At 42.0% G+C, this 17,157-nt stretch overlaps 1 protein-coding gene across 1 annotated transcript in view; it reads left to right on the top strand.

The window, feature by feature from the left end:
• LOC144824120 (aminopeptidase N-like) overlaps positions 1-17,157 on the top strand; it is a 241,364-nt gene that overhangs the window by 60,307 nt on the left and 163,900 nt on the right. Inside the window, exons 3-4 of the mRNA XM_078683232.1 lie at positions 13,275-13,411; positions 13,504-13,630. Of these exons, the coding sequence (XP_078539358.1) occupies positions 13,275-13,411; positions 13,504-13,630 (264 nt within the window). The remainder of the gene's footprint in view (positions 1-13,274; positions 13,412-13,503; positions 13,631-17,157) is intronic.

The following is a 17,157-nucleotide window of genomic DNA, read 5'->3' as shown; positions in this document are numbered from 1 at the left end:
CCACATTTATGATAGGGAAATTAGATTGTTCCACTATGCGACTGAATAATTGGATTGTCGAAATGGTGAATACACAAGCTTCCATAAAGAAGGCCTCTCAATCTAGAGCTGGCCCAACAGCCCCTTGGTATAATACAGAGCTGAATAGTTATAAGGGCCTGTGTAAGAAGCTGGAAAGAATATGGAGACGTGAAAAGTTTCTTTTACACTAGAGTTATGGAAGCGGATAATAAAGCAAAGGCTATTTTTTAAATAGTCGACTCCTTCATGCGTCCGGCGGTCACCTCGAGGGCCTGCCCCACCTGATGGAGTAGTGCAAAAGGCTCTATCTGGTTTTCATGAAAAGTCATGTCACTTAATAAAAGTTTTGGGACCGCTGTTCCCGGTGAGCTAAATCTGGGGTTGAAACCAATTCCCTCTCCACTTATGTATGCCACGCTAGATGCCTTTACCCCTGTCTCCTTGACTCAGTCCCTAGCAGCATCAAAAAGTCTTAAATTAGGTTCCCCTCTTGATCCCTGCCCTGTTGCAGTTTTAAATATGTGGCACCAACGAATAACCCAGTAATAAACCATATTTTTAACTCTTCTTTGGCATTGGGGATGGTTCCTTGTATGTGGAAAAAAGCGAAAGTTCTTCCACTGCTGAAAAAACCTACAGCAGACACTAAGCTAGTTACTAACTGTAGGCCTATTTCACTGCTCCTGTCCTCCAAAATTCTGGAGAAGGAAGTAAACAGCCAATTGTCCACTTACCTGAAGGCACGGTATCCTTCATGCCATTCAATCTAGCTTCCGCCCTCAATTTAGCACTGAGACTACACTTGGAGGTAACAGAGTTCATTTGTAGCATTCTGGACAGGGGAGGAAAGGCAATGTGGATACTGTTGACCTTACAGCAGCATTCAATACGATTCCTCAGCACAGGTTGCTGGAACAACTTCATGAAATAGGAATTAGACATGAGGCCCATAATTGGCTGGCATACTTTGTGACAGACGATCCATAGAAGTCTGGCTGCCTCCGTTTACAGCTCATGCCAGGCTTCTGGGGATTGGAGTGCCACAGAGATAGGCTCTCAGCCCCACACTGTTCAACGTGTATTTGACCCCTCTTGCAACGTTGGCAGAGTCTCTTGACGCTAAAGTCGTCTCATACGCAGACGGCACTCAGTTGCTGTTCTCATGTGATAAAGACAAGGATTTAGATGAGAAAGTAATAGCCAATTGCCTCTCTGGTGTCTTCCAGTGGCTGGAATTGCACCACCTCAGAGGCAACCCTGACAAAACGGAAATTGTGACCTTTGGAGATGTCCCGCACAACTCTGTGGTAGACTGTTGGCCTAGCAATTGCCCTAACTCAGGATCTCCCAAAAATATTGCTAAGAACGTAGGAATTAAAATTGATAGCTCTTTATCCTTCCTCCGCAGATCCTAGCCTTGGCGGAGACATGATTCAATGTGCTTCACAATATTAATACATTCCTTCCTCTTCTCTCCGAGGCTGCGGGCAGAAAGGGGGTACAGGCTCTAATTACATCAAGACTGGACTTCAGTGTTCACTGTAACTGGGGCTTCCCGACTGCGTCTTTAACAGACTCCAGGGGGTGCAAAATGCTGCAGCTAGACTTCTGCTTTCCCTCTACTTGAGATCCCACAAAACTCCGACCTAAAGCCCCTCCATTGGCTTCCCATGAAACAGAGGGTGGTGATGTTTAAAGTCATGGTTCTAATGCATACATCTTTGTACGAGAGGGGTCCTGCCTATCTTAAGGAGAGAATTACTCCCTACGCCCCTGTCCGCACTCTTCCCTCTTCCTCAACTCATATGGCAAAGGTCCCTCAATTTAACCGTCTTCGGATGGTCGGGAGATCTTTTGCTTATTTGGGTCTCCACACGTGGAACAGACTTCTGCCATCGCTGAGGCTAATAGACAGTCTGGAACTATTTAAGAAGAAACTTAAAACCTATCTTTTTAATGACTAGCCTAGTCCCAGCAACCTGGTCTCCCTCTGCCATTAAGAAAATGGGGTATGACCCAGAAAGAGTCAAAGGACCAGGGTATCGTATATTTATCTAGTACATTTCAATGCAATATTCATTTTTTGCATCTAAGTAATCTTTCTGAGGGTTCAATCCTAAAATGGAAAAAGCAAAACAACAAAAAGCCAAATGTGTATGCAGTCTCAGCACAAAATTATATATATATATATATATATATATTTATATATATATGCCACATTTCGAAGATCACCCATGGGTGAGTGTCTTCCTCTAATTCAAAAGTTTTTAATGTTGCTTAATATTTTATGTTTATGCCCCGTTTTGGAGTTTGTTTGTGATGTATGCAGGGCATTACATGTATCTGTATCGATATGTTTTTTGTTTCTAGTGAATTGGATAAATTCCTCTTGGATACATTCCCTAGTAAACTCTCCATGCAATGCTGAGTTTTTACTTCAGATGTCTAACTTTTGGAATATTGGAGCACACCATTAATTGGCGAGTGCTTTTGTCCTTATTTTGTGAATGCACTAATAAATTGTATATGATGCTTTTGATTTATCTTGAGTGTCAGTATTAAGTTGTAGGCACTTAGCCATGTGTCTTGTATCTCTAGGTAGCTACTCCCCAATTTTTGGGACGCTGTCTCTCTGCAGTGTAGGTAATGTACCCAACCCCTTGACTTGGTCTCTTATTATTTTATGAATACAATGTCAGCCATCAGTTGTTTGATTCTTTATATGGTTTCTCCCAGGTTCTCCCACTCCCCTCCCTCTGTCCGTCCTGAGGAAGACCCGTAGCTGAGGTGTTGATCCTCCCTCAACAGCGCTAGGGTCGAAACATCGACGATCCCCCACCCTTCAGATGCCTGTACCCCATCCCCCGCCATGTGAAATATTATAACAAAATCATATGAACAATATACGAGGGGCAGGCTCAACAATAAGAGAAAAGAACCTTTATTATTTTTTGTTCTAACCGTTGAATTTTCTTTTCCTTATTTCTCTTGTCTCACTTGAGCACACCCTTTTTGCACTTTCTACTGCACTGGCAGAACTTCCCTATTCCTGTTTTTTATAAACATGTAAATATTAATATGAAATAAAATGTGAATTTATTTTGTCATACAAAACTCAGTGTGGCAATAATTGTTTTTGGGTATATATACATAATTTTGTGCTGAGACTGCATACACATTCGGCTTTTTGTTGTTTTGCTTTTTCCATTTTAGGATTGAATCCTCAGAAAGATTACTTAAATGCAAAAAATGAATATTGCATTGAAATGTACTAGATAAATTGTGTCTAGGACCATTTTGTTTTCTGTTCTCCCTCTGCCAGCACCGGGATACTCTGTCAAGTAGCCGCGTGCTTTACAAATTGTAATAATAATAATATTATCGTGAGAGCCAAGCCACCTTCAATCGTGAGCCGGCCTAGATCCCTGGTTCATCCCGCTTGTAAGCTCCGGAGGTTGGACTTCCACAAGTTTGGCTGGGAGCTCGTCGCTAGGCAAGCAGGAGAACCCTCACTGAATCTGGACTGGCTGAAAGCTTCAAGGGACCCCGGGAAGAAAAGTTCCAGAAAAGTTTATATGTCAGAAGGTAAAAACCTTGACCAAGACCTACAGCAAATGGTGCTCTCCATGCCACTGCAATCAAGCTATCCTGGCTGAAGAGGGGTGAAACCACGAAAACAGTCCTAGGATGCTTGTTTCCAGCCCAGGAAGGACCTGGCTTGGCAGTTCGGCCTGGACTGTTCCCATGAGGCACAGGGTCAAGACGGATTTGCATATGGCTGGGTTCAAACTGGAATGGCATGGTGAGCAAAAAAACAATGGATTTAGGCACAGATATCTGTACTGGGGTGAATGTATGACATTGTTCTGCAGTCTGTCCATCAACTGTTGTTTTTGCAATCATTTTCTAAGACCTGTACTGAGCCCTGTATTGTGTTAGTGGCCTTATTGCCAGTGGAAGCTATACATTTACCACTACTAATAACCCACTTTCCAACATTTTGGTGTTCAACGTTGTGAGCGAGGACTTGTGTTTTTAAAAGTACACCTTTCAGTAAAGTGAATTAAGATTTAAAAAATCCACACAATTGTCTTAGAACAAAACATTCGAGTCTGATTTGAGGAATTTGGACTAAAACCGTTTTTTAGCCATTTTTTAGATTCTTCCAAATAGTTTTGAGTATGTGTGCTTAATTGTTGAGACCTGAAACTAGGGGACCATGGAGCAGGACCTGGCTAAATTGTCCCAGTTCAGGATGGCTGAATTTAGGTTACAGTGTAGGCTTAGGGGCTGCCTGCTTCCAACAATATTAAGAAGGCAGGTTGCTTAAGTTCCTTTAGTTCCTTAAGGCCTGAGCTGGGGTAGCTGAGGAGATTCAAGGGAGTATGGAGGGTGTTACCCCCAGCCTCACCCAGGAGGGGGATGAGGATGGTGCCTCTTCCATATTTTCAAGTGTTAGCCATATGCTTCCATATGGTGGTAGGGGTGACGGATCCCATCCTCACGAACCACCACTGTCCCTTGCAGAGAGAGCTGCTTGAGGCACAATTAGCTTTGACAGTTTTGGAGCAGAGGAAACTAGAATTCACCGAACATAAATAGGAAAGGGAAGAGGCTGCAAAAAGGTTGGGGGAGCCCAGGGCACAGGATGACTTTGCGAACAGAGTAGCATACTACAGATAACCCCAAATTGGGGGTGTTCTACCAATTCTCACGTGTCTAGTTTCCATAACATCCTTTTTATAGTGATCTTTTACAAAGGCGATTTGCCAGTTATGGTGGCTCCTCACTCTAGGTCAAGGAGTTGGTTTCCCCACTACTCCCAGTGCAATTTCTATTGCACATTGATGGAATAGATGGCCGACCCACAGGCATTTCTACTGGTGTGATATCCCCTATTTGCAAATATCAAATTGGCAGCTATTCAGCTAGCAGGGTGAAATATAATAAATGAGTCGTCAGTTTCAGGCAGAGTTACTAATAAGATGCCTCCTTTAAATGAGAACTGACAGATCCAATGGACGCCTACCATGCTGGCAGGTTATTTATCCTTTTCAATGCAACAGTAAAAAAAAACACTGTATATGGTACTCTGCAACAAGGATGTGGGGTTGTTCTGCCAAGAACACTAACCATCATTGAGGGAGCCATAGGTACATACACTTCCAGAGAAAAATTCATTAACTTGCTTCTGCAGCTAAAATGTCTGCAAGAATGATTGGGTACTGGTGATATAGCTTTGAAGAGTGGGGACCTTGATACTCAAATGCTTATTCTCCGAACATGCTGGGATTTGTTATGGACACTGTAATTACCTTTTTGCGACTGTTAGTCACTCTTCTGTATCAGCCTTTCACAGTGTGAAATTAGCCAGACATGGTGATAGAACAGTCACGCTAAATCAGACAGTGGGTCTGCCATTTCTTAGTTACTTCAGAACGTTGGAGATCTGTAGCAGAATCAGAGATGTTTCTACTGTGATTTACCCACCATTTTCAAATTTCTAAATCAGTGGTTATACCAACACTAGGTTTTAAGCAAAAATACTGTTATATTCTTCAGATTCCATCTCTTATAGCATGACCAATAAATTAACGTTGCTGCCTTGTTCCTAGAGATATGATGATCTTGAAACCCAAATATCTAGAAAAGCCAAAAAAGTAGAGGACTAATTTGAATAAAAGTTGACCATGAGCCGTGTCCATTTCAGTCAAACAGGTATCAAATGCCAAGAGAGCAGTGTGCAGTAAGCAATCCTTCTGAATCACTACTGTTTGCTGATATAATATTCAATCTTTGTGGGCAAGGATTGTTGCCGATGCCACTCACCTGAGGTATATCTCCAGGCTCAATCCACAGGATCGACAAGAATTTCCCCACACTCCTAAAGCCTGTCTATGGGTGAGAAGATGCGAAAGTCTCACACCCAAAAACTGACTCTCGGAGATGTGGAGATCAGAAGCCAGAACTATGCCTCAAATCCCCCAGCTGATTCCCTCTGAATGACCAGAGAGGAAGAGAGGCGAACCTACAGGGGAAACAATAAAAATAAAGTTAGGACAAAAACCTCCCCTCCCTTGGAACAATACAGGTCATAAGTCAATACAATGCAAGCTTTATGGAAAACACACGGTCCCTTACCAGCTGGACATCTCCAGATGCCAAAAAGGAAGTCTTAATGAACTGCAGTGCAGGAACAGGATTCTGTTGAATCTACATGGCAGGCAGAACTGTGTAAAAATCGCCACAGTCACAGGCAATAAGGGAAAGTAAATATCAAGAAACTCAAGGAAGGTCAGACTCTGCTTCAAACGCCTAACAGAGTTATAATTCAAGCGATGAACTTGGAAACTAGAAGGGAAGTAAAAAGGGGCCGATTCTCTCTGGCATAATGGCAGGAAAATGACAAACTCTCGCGCACCGCGCGTTACCAAAAGCACCGTTATGCTACTCACAAAAGAAAGGAAGATGAAACGCGCACCGCACGTGTAAAAATATTGCCGGAGCTCTGCTCTTTCAAAAACAGGTTACAAAGTATCCCCACTGATACATGGGTATACTAGACGAGGCCGCGTCTAATCAAGGGAACTGGGCACGGCCACGGGTGCAGGAATAACAAATCTGTGCACGTTCCAAACACGACCAGGAAAAAAGGCACGGAACAGCTGACTCGAGTCTGCTACGCCCGCCAAACACAAAGAACCGTCTGAGCTGGAGGGGGGGGAAGAAGGGATGAAGGCAGGAGGGCAGTTTAGCAGAGATTTCTGGAACCGCTACGGGGAGGTGCAGAATGCTGGGAACAGTCGGAAGGGGTGTGGATTCAGGGAAACGAAAGCCAAGCACCGGCTTCTCTGCAATTCAAAGTATTTAAAGGAAGGAAGTGTCCAGAAACTCCACCTCCGTCAGAGCAGCAAGGGATCGGCTAAAAATTGTGTATTCTCCATAAAGCAAGCACTCAGCGCCCTCCATGACACCAAGGGACTAGGCAGGAAGCCTTATGTCTAACAAGGATATAGTAATTCCTTTGCAAAAAGAACACTTGATGGACAGAATTCATCATTCATTCACCCCAAGACAGAATCCATCGTTTTTTTGCTCCCCATGCCATTCCAGTTTAAACCCAGCCAGTCTAAACTGGGGTGGCATAGTGAGCAAAAGAACGATGGATTTAACTCAGATCTATCGACCGGGGGTGAATGCTTGATTTGCTCTGCATTCCGTCCATCATATGTGTGTCTTTTGGGCTCACTGTGTCACTGGATTCAAGCTAGCCTGGCTGATGAGGGGTGATGCTCCAAAACTGATCCCAGGATGCTTGTTTCCTGTCCATGGAAAACCTAGATTGGCAGTTCGGGCTGGACTGTTCCCATGAGGCACAGGGTCAAGATTGATTTGCAGATGGCTGGGTCTAAACTGGGGTGGCATGGCAATAAAAAGAATGATGGATTTAACCCAGATCTATTGACTGGGGGTCAATGCTTGATTTGCTTTGCATTCCGTCCATCATTTGTTTGTCTTTTGCTCTCTCGCCCTATAGTCATTCCTTTGTCCAGATACTTTATGGTGAGCCTCATTGTGATGACTCTTATTTTGGACCTAAGTTGTTTTCATATCTGCTGCAACCATATTAGTAGGCCTGTGCTAAATTTATGTTATTTGTTTGTAATTTGTATAATTGATATTGCTGGAATTGTCTCATTCTGCAGGGTCAGGGCTATATTTCTGCTTTCACTCTCCTGTTTTCTGAACCTATTGTTGCTGGCTATTATGACCCTGCAACGTTACCACTGCTGAACAGTGCTACAGTGCCTGTGCGCTCTCTTTTAAACATGGTACAATTGGCTTACACCCAATTGGCAAATTTAATTCACTTGTAAGTCCTTGTAAAGTGGTACTACATGTACCCAATGCCTGTAAATTAATTGATACTAGTGGGCTTTCCTCGCTAAAAGGCCAACCACTTAAGTGGCCTTTTAAACATGTCTTATGCCTCCCAGTGCAGCCTGTGTGTTTAAACTGCCCATTCAATCTGGAAAAAAATCTATTTGCCAGGCCTAAAACTTCCTTTTTAATCAAACAATCAAATATTTGAAAAGTGCGGCAAGTCACACATGAGGATCTCAAGGTGCTGGGGATGCTAGCTGATTCATGGTGATCTGTTTATTTGAACAGCCAAGTGCTGTGTCCTTTTCTGAATTGCTGGAGCAAGGGGTGGTCCTGAGGTGCATGACTAAGCTAAGCTTTGGCTGCCAGTTCCAGTTGTGAGGAGGAGCATCTTGAGCTGTTGCCTCGGCGAAGTCAGGGGTGTCTGTGAGGAAGAGGGAGACAGATTGTAGGTGTCTGGCCAGTTGGTGGAAGGTCATGTATTTGTTTTTGTTTATGTATGTTGGTCCCCCATTGTGCACAGCTTCGATTATGTGTATTAACATGCTGGCATTTCCTCTGGATCAGGAGCCAGTGTTGCTTCTTGTGGTGAGGTGTGATGTGGGTTCATCTGGGGACGTCGAGGATGAGTCTGGCTGCCGAGTTTTGTATTGTTAGTAGTCAGGAGGAGTGCGGTGATTCCTATGTAGAGTGTGTTCCTTTAGTTAAGCCTGCTGGTGGCGAAGACCTAAGTGATGATACTTTTGGTGTTGACTGGGAGCCACCTAAAGATTTTGCGGAGCATGTGTAGGGGGTGGATGTAGTCAGATGAGACTGTGTTTGCTTGTTTCTTTACGGATAGTTTGCTGTTCAATATGATGCTGAGGTTACAGTCGTGGTCTATTGGGGTGGAGTATGGGCCAAGTTCAGCAGATAACCATGTGTTGTTCCAAGGCGAGGTGTGTTCCCAAAGATGAGTACTTCCGTCCTGTCCGTGTTGAGCTTGAGACAGTTGTCCTGCATCTATTTGGCGACATTCATCATACATCTGTGGAAGTTGGCTTTGGTGGAGGAGGGATCTTCTGACAGCTAAACAATTAGCTGTGTGTCATCGGCATAGGATGATGAGTTTAAGTCTGTGTGATGTGATGGTATTGACTGAAGGGGTCATGTACGTGTTGAAGAGGGTGGGGCAGAGGGATGATTACAGATGTTCTTCTTGGGCTCTGAGGTGAATGGTGGGAGATTGATTCTCTTGGTTCTTGCGGTGAGGTATTACTCGGTCCATTTGAGAGTGTCTCCCTGGATTCTAATTTTTTAATGTGTATAAGTCACCCCTAGAGTAGGCCCTACTTAAGTTTTACATGTTTTGGTAATGAAAAGCTTCTAAATATTTTTTTCACTATGGTGAAGCCTACCTTTCCCATGGAATAACATTGACCTGCCTTATTACATTTAATACATGCTTACGTTTGAATGGGAACAGATGAACATTACATGTTTGGTGTCTGGGAAATTGTACTTAAAAAATCATCTTTAATGCTAAAGTCAGAGTTTAAGTCACAATTTCGAAAATGTCACTTTTCAAAAGTTGGCATTTTCCTGCCCTATTTGGTACCTGCAGCATGTCCCTGGGGACTAGGTGCAGTCGACAGCTGAACTTTGTTCATTCCATTTGCAATGCTCTCCGTTTTCCAAGCAGGACCTTCCACTATGAGCAGAACTCTTTGCACTGTTTCGCACAACAAGGTATCCACAAGGGATGCTTTCTGCTTTTAAGTGCTTTACTTATCTGAAATCTTTAAAAATGCATATCTTCGGTTCTACTGATTGTATGTTTGTTGTTCTGAAGTCAAATACATTTTAAATTATACTCAATTCTTCTAAAATAGTGTGTGATATTTCTTGCATTACCGTTTGAAGTACTGCATAAATACTTTATACATTGTCTCTAGTAAGCCTGACTGCTTTTGTGCCAATTTACCAGATGATTGAGCACAAGTTAATGTGGTGTTTGCTTATGCTTCATCCTGATAGAGATTGTGTTTCCTGCTTCTCAAGGGTTCACCCACTTCAACCAGTAACCCAATTTCTGACAGATATAATTTCCCTTTACACAAATGATGCCAAATTATAGAACTTACTTGTTCATTGGTTTTTGCAGCTGGGACTGCCTTGAGCACAAAATGTGTCTCAGAGAACTGGGTCGACGTCAAATTGTAACACAGGGGACATTTTCTCCTTGTGCTCATCTCCTTGTTGGTATCTCACGTGACTTTTTAGCACATTCACTTTGACCTGAGATGCCCGACAATTTGTTTGGGGGGGGGGAGTTTCTGCACAATTATATGTGATTTTGCTGTGATTCCTCTGCAAGAAATAAGGTTGGAGGAGGTAATTGCAGCAATAAACACGATGAAACAGGGAAAGGCACCGAGACCCGATGGGGTTTCAGCTGATGCATACAAAAAATATATAAAGTGATTGGCACCAATTCTAACCCAGCTTTGTAATGCAGCTGCTAAAGGATGTGTCCCAAAACATGGACAGATAGTATAATCGTCCCCATCTTCAAAAAGGGGAGTCTTGGAGATGCGGGATGCTTCGCCCCATTGACTCATCCGTCAAGATCATGGGATGATTAGTCCTTGAAAGATTGGAAAAGTGGATCAACAAAAGTAACATCTTCACCGAAACTCACTATTGTTTTAGGGGAGTGATGGGGACAGTGGAGCAGTGCATAAACCTGCAGCTAATCATTAACAAGAATTCGATGGCTAAGGATGAACATATCCACCGATGTTTTGCAGACTTAAGCTCGGCTTTTGACTGCGTAAACCATGCTAAATTGTTGGAAGAAATGATTGTTATGGGTGCTTCTGATGACATTGTCTCATTTTTATCACAATTATATGCAAGACTGACATTTAGAGTAAGGTATGGGAGGGAAGGAAAGTGTACCCCCAATTTCAAGGTGCACGGGGGAATTAGACAGTGGTGCCTTATCACACAACTATTCTTCCCATTATATATAAATGGAATCGATACTACCCTCCAGAAACTAAACACTGATGTCCCAAAAAGTGGAGTACGACCGAACCCTCTGCTCCTGTATGCAGATGACGTGGTTCTCATTTCCAGAACTGCAAATGGATTACAAAAACTGATCGAAGCATTCGTCTCATACATGGAGCAGAGAGTTCTTAAATTAAATCTGACCAAAACATTTGTGATGGTCTGTGGTCGAGGTAGGGTCAAGAAAAAGCACCATTATTTCAGGGACCATAAGCTAACAGAAGTACAACATTTCTCCTACCTAGGTATTTTATTCTCTTTCATTAGTAACTGGGCACCCCATTTAGACCAGTCTAGACTCAAATTCATTAGAACCATAGAGGCGATTTTTAGATTCTGTAATAAGATAGGTAGCAAACTAATTTGTGATATGCGCAAAAAATATGACAGTAAATGCCTATCAGTAGCAACCTACGCTCGATAGTGTGGGGCAATGCCAATCTTAATGTACTGCTAACGTGTGAATTATATTTTCTGTTGTATGCTAGCCGTACCAAGATCGACCGCCACATATCTCTTGCACAAAGAGCTGGATGCACCATATGTGGCCGACTTAGTACAAGCAAGAGCTTTATGCTCGTGGCATAACATTTGGTGCCAAGATGTCCCAAAGTTTACAAGGGACATAATTAGGGACTGCTTAACTCTGAAAACACTAACAAAATCCCATGACTAGCATACATAGATAAATTATTAAAGAATATTGACAAAGAACTATTGGTTAAAAAACCCACAGACATCTTACAGTTTAATAAAAAAGAAATAAAAAAACTGTATATGGTGAAATTAGGTCAGGAGGGGGCCTGGGGGGTTAAGGACATTAGTTTATCAAGATATATACCCACATTGAGTCAAATGGTTAAAATTGTAAGCATACAGGAAAGATTTTATATGACAAAACTGAGCCTGGGTACAGTTGCGTTCCCAAAAAATGAAAAATGGCAGAAAACTGTTTACAAATGCCCATGTGACGGAAAACAAACCAGTCCACTATGCACTTCATGCTGTTTTGTACATTTGGTTTTGACATTAGAAAAAATTCTTACGACCAATTTTTATTGCACATAAATAATTTTTTATAAGGGTGCCATGAAACTTATTTGTACTCTTGAAAATGAACTAGTCTGTTGTGCTGTTGCCGGTTTTATTAGCAAGGCTGTATTTAGAAGGAAATCTCTTGTACAACTGGACAATCTATTCCATGAAGTTGCTTGAGGTATGCCTCCTGAATTAGAAGTAAAATTTAACAGAAGGGACAACATGGAGATATATGTTTAAATGCAGCCTTATCAGCAATTTTATGCTATATATAAAAGATTTTTATTGACAGTAACATTTTCAATATATGCACTTTTATGGATCAAAAAGATTTGAATAAAGTTTTTTATGATGATGATGACTTTTGAGTTAAGTGCGAAATGGCTGGCCATGCATCCTCTTGTGTCCGTGCACATGCGTTTCAATGCATGTTGACGCACTGCTCACCATTTTGGCATTTGTTAATTATGTTGCAAAAAAGTATAGGAAAAGCCAATTGCTGGCCGTTCGAAACAAGACATATTTGCAGTTATTTTGCATCAATCAACTGGTATGGATAGTAGTTAAGACTAATTTGAAGAATCTGGACTAAAAGCAAAGAAGAATAAAAAGTATGCTTCACACAATGCATCCTCACTGTCAAGCAACGAAACTTTGCTATGACTGAAATTATTAAATTGGATGGAAAACAGGGGCGATTCCTCCGATTGAGCAGAGGAACATCGCCCAACTGAAATTACCTCAGAGACGAAAAATAAAATGCTTATGAAGTCTATTCTTTACCATTTTATTTTTCGCGTTTATTCATTTATGTTCATTACTGTTTTGTGTTTTCGGAGCATCAGGACGGGGCGGGGCTGCTGCGGTCACTTTCAGTTTCAAGTGCGCATGTCTTTTTGGCTGGCCGTCTTGTGAAGGGCAGTCATACATATGCACTTTAAACCTTTCTAACCCCGCTGTCCTAACACATCTGGGTTAGAGAAAGCAGAAGCCTCCAGTGCTCTTCTGAGGGCTAATAGGGGCCACCCCCACCAATCCTGGTCTGCGTTCATGCTGATGAGATCAGCGCCAGGATTGGTTTGGGAGTTTGGAGCCTGCCTGCCTCGAGGAGAGAAGACCATCGAGGAGGATTTTGCTCTTGCAGGTAAGTGCATTTAATTTATATTTTGTTTTAATGTCCCACTCGGCTCACCATCCTCAGGACATGCTAGCTGCCACTGATGGAAAATAAAGAGTGTTGACACATTCACACTAAATGAAAACTCATGTTCCTTCAGGCACAACCATGAAAGAGATGGAGGGGTCGATTTGGAGTGTCACCCCATTTGAAAAGACCCCAATGATGTCTACTTATCTCCTGGCTTTCATAGTCTCTGACTTTGTCAAGGTTGAGGAGGCGAGCAACAGTGTGCAGGTAAAGTGTATATGTGGCCTTACAGCCAAAGTGCTGCTGTTTGTTAAAGCTGAGAGCATCCATCTTTAACATGAATCAAATGATCCTTTCAGATCCGCATTTGGGGTCGCAAGAAAGCCATCGAGGACAATCATGGTGCATATGCCTTGAATGTGACAGGTCGTATTCTGGCATTCCTTGAGAGTTATTACAATTCCACCTACCCGCTTCCGAAGTCAGGTAAGCACATCATCTACCTGCATTTGTATGGTCCTGTTTTAAATGAATGCCTGAGGTAGAAAAGTAAACATACTCAATCTTTTGTAAGTTCAAACGAGTTGCTCAGTCATTAACTACCGTACTGTAAGAGAGAGGAACATGAGAAAATAGTATTAGCAAAAGTCAGATCTTTTCTTTAAAATGCATAGTTTGCAACATATTAATAAATAGTGTAGAGCAGGCCTTCAAGAATGTTCTTCTGGTTGGCGATGTCGACTTGATTATGCGAGGTATTGTGACCTCATTCACTGGGTGGCACTTGTATTATTTTAACTGGAATGCCCCCAAGCAGATATTATTGTAATTGAAATAAAAATACACATTTATTTCTCTTTGGTTGCATTCATACATTCTGGGATTGTAAAGTATAGGTACATTTCATGACGCTCATGAATTTGAATGATTGATATTAAACGTATTTGGACCTTAATTCGGTCCGTGAGTCAGACCAATACACAACTCCGTAGCTGAGACTCTTCTAAATAATAAAACCCATGCAAAAGCGAATACGTCAGCTTGGTAAACTCTACTTACAATGCTGCATGGGTATGTGGACTCCCTATGAAACACGTGCGTGCCTTCACCCACTAGTCCAGACAGTGGTGGCTTCTGGTAGATTAGTGCTAGAATTAAATTACACAAACAGATTGACCATTATGTTTTCCATTCCCCAACAATAACAAAATCTCAAACGTCACCTCCCAAAAAACAGGGTCCTGTCTTGCATGTTCCCTGATTCTGAGCGTGTCCTATGTCCAAGAACGCCTGCTTTCTTGTTCTGGTCTCCTATGGAGCTGGTCTGCCTTTCCCTGCAGCTCATGTTCACAGGACACAAAAGGACTCTGGCAAATCCACATAAGAACATTGGACAAAGGGATGCGGACCTGCATAACCGCTACTTGATATCAACAGAAGTCTTTCCCCTACCTTAAGATTTTTGTTTTCTTCAACCTTCATCAATGTGGCTGACCTGTTCACCGCATGTATCCCATGGAAGCCTGCTTGAATAAAAAAGATTCAAGACCTTACAACCTATATGACTGTGAGCAATCAAACAACCCTGTAAAACAGAGTTCTTCAATCTGTGGGGCACGCCGCCATAGGGGTGGCGCAACACCAACTCAAGGGGGGCGTGCACTCCACACGAGGATCTTACCTTTGTTAGTCTTGAACTGCCCCACGTCGCAAGTCTTCACCCATTTCAAATGGGATTTTTTTATTGGCGAGCTCTGGTGACAGAGGGCTGTCGTGCTGAGGTTCCATGTCATGGACATGGAGGGTGGAGGTAGGGTAAATAAAAAGGCACAATGTGCCCATGCTTTTGTCTTGCAAAGAGCTGAGTTCACTGTCACAGGAGGGGGTTAATTCTTAGAGCTGAAACGGTTCAGCTGCAGTGCCAAGCAGGGATTCTCCTGCTAAAACCGAAAACATAGGGGAAACAACGTTTACAACGCAAGTTTTACAACGCACTACCATTACAACGAAACTTTTACAACGCAAAAACTATTACAACGCAAAAAATTTCAACGCATGTTTTTACAACGCAGATACCTTTACAACGCATACCATTACAACATAAGTATTGGTAAGTATATAATTATATTTAAAATGTTATAGTTTGGGGTTTTTGGGTAAAGGGGTATTTTTAGGGTTCAGGGTCAGTTTTGGGTTTTTGGGTAAAGGGGTATTTTTAGGGTTCAGGGTCAGTTTTTGGTTTTTGGGTAAAGGGGTATTTTTAGGGTTCAAGGTCAGTTTTTAGTTTTTGGGTAAAGGGGTATTTTTAGGGTTCAGGGTCAGTTTTTAGTTTTTGGGTAAAGGGGTATTTTTAGGGTTCAGGGTCAGTTTTTAGTTTTTGGGTAAAGGGGTATTTTTGGTGTTCAGGGTCAGTTTTTAGTTTTTGGGTAAAGGGGTATTTTTAGGGTTCAGGGTCAGTTTTTAGTTTTTGGGTAAAGGGGTATTTTTAGGGTTCAGGGTCAGTTTTGGGTTTTTGGGTAAAGGGGTATTTTTAGGGTTCAGGGTCAGTTTTTAGTTTTTGGGTAAAGGTTTTTTTTAGGGTTCAGGGTCAGTTTTGGGTTTTTGGGGTACAGGGGTACAGTGTAAAAATAAAGTAAAATTAAATTTAAATTAAATTAATTTAATGAAATTAATTTAAATTAAATTATATTATATTAATTTTAATTATTTACATAAAAAAATTATTATATACTTACCAATACTTACGTTGTAATGGTATGCGTTGTAAAGGTATATGCGTTGTAAAAACTTGCGTTGTAAATGTATGCGTTGTAATAGTTTTTGCGTTGTAAAAGTTTCGTTGTAATGGTAGTGCGTTGTAAAAATTGCGTGGTAACGTCATACATCAAAACATAGGAACATGACTTCGATTTCATATAAGAGGAGACTCCTTGCCTCCCACTGCAGCTGAAATGACTGTCTGTTCCTTGCTTTTAGATTTAGCAGATACATCCTTCCACTGCAGCTGAAGCATTTCAGCTCTATAAGTTTAACCCCATCCTGGGAGGGTTAGCTTTTAGCAGAAAGGAGACAAAGTTTCTTTTAAATTTACACAGGCAGGCACCAACTCCCACAGGGCTTCAAGTTGTCAAAAGAAAAATGCCAGCCAGTCATGTGCTGTTTAAACAATCTGGAAATTGCTTGTCTTAACACTAAATATGCTTATAAATAAAGAAGTATGTATACATTTGTAAAGCGACTTTTCTATCTGTTACATTTTATTATCAGTCATGGATCATTCAGGCAGCCCTAGAACACAATTAAAAGGGCTTCTATTTATATTTGCTGTTACAAATATGCACAGACAAGTGTTGACCATACAGCTTTAGGTGACTGTTTATTTTGTATTTTTGTACTGCCTGGTACATCAAAATAATGAGCTGTCAACCCTAATCACAAGACTGTACGTTTGTTGCAAGATCAGCACATTTTATTTCCTCCACCCTGATCCCTGGTCCCTGTTTTGGTTTTCAACCAAAACAGTGACTGTAAAGGAGACCGTGCTATCAGATTTTTCGAGCACTCCCTTGCTCAGAGTTGGTACACGAGAAACAATTCTTCTCTAGAAACCATTAACAACTTCCCACCTCCCACTGCAGCTGAAGTGTTTCAGCTCTAAGAACTAACCCTCTCCAGTGACAGTTAACTCAGATCTTTGCTAAACAAAAGCATGGGCACGTCGTGCATTATCTATTTCCCCTCCCTCCACCCTCCAGCCCTCTGTTACCAGAGCTCGCCAATAAACAAATTCCATTTGAAATGGGTGAAGACTTGCGACGCGGGGCAGTTCAAGACTAACAAAGGTAAGATCCTCGTGTGGAGTGCGCGCCCCCCCTGAGTTGGTGTCGCACCTCCCTAGGGGTGCGCGCCCCACAGATTGAAGGACTCTGGGTTAGCATGGACTTTTTCTGTTTCAGATCCACCTCCAACTCTCCTGAGTAAATGCTAGGAAATTCTTCGGAAGGCTTCACTTT

The sequence above is a fragment of the Lissotriton helveticus genome, chromosome 3_1 (assembly GCF_964261635.1).
Source record: "Lissotriton helveticus chromosome 3_1, aLisHel1.1, whole genome shotgun sequence".
Taxonomy (NCBI): Eukaryota; Metazoa; Chordata; class Amphibia; order Caudata; family Salamandridae; genus Lissotriton; species Lissotriton helveticus.
Note: the sequence above shows the minus strand (reverse complement) of the source record. Positions and strands in the feature narration are given on the sequence as shown.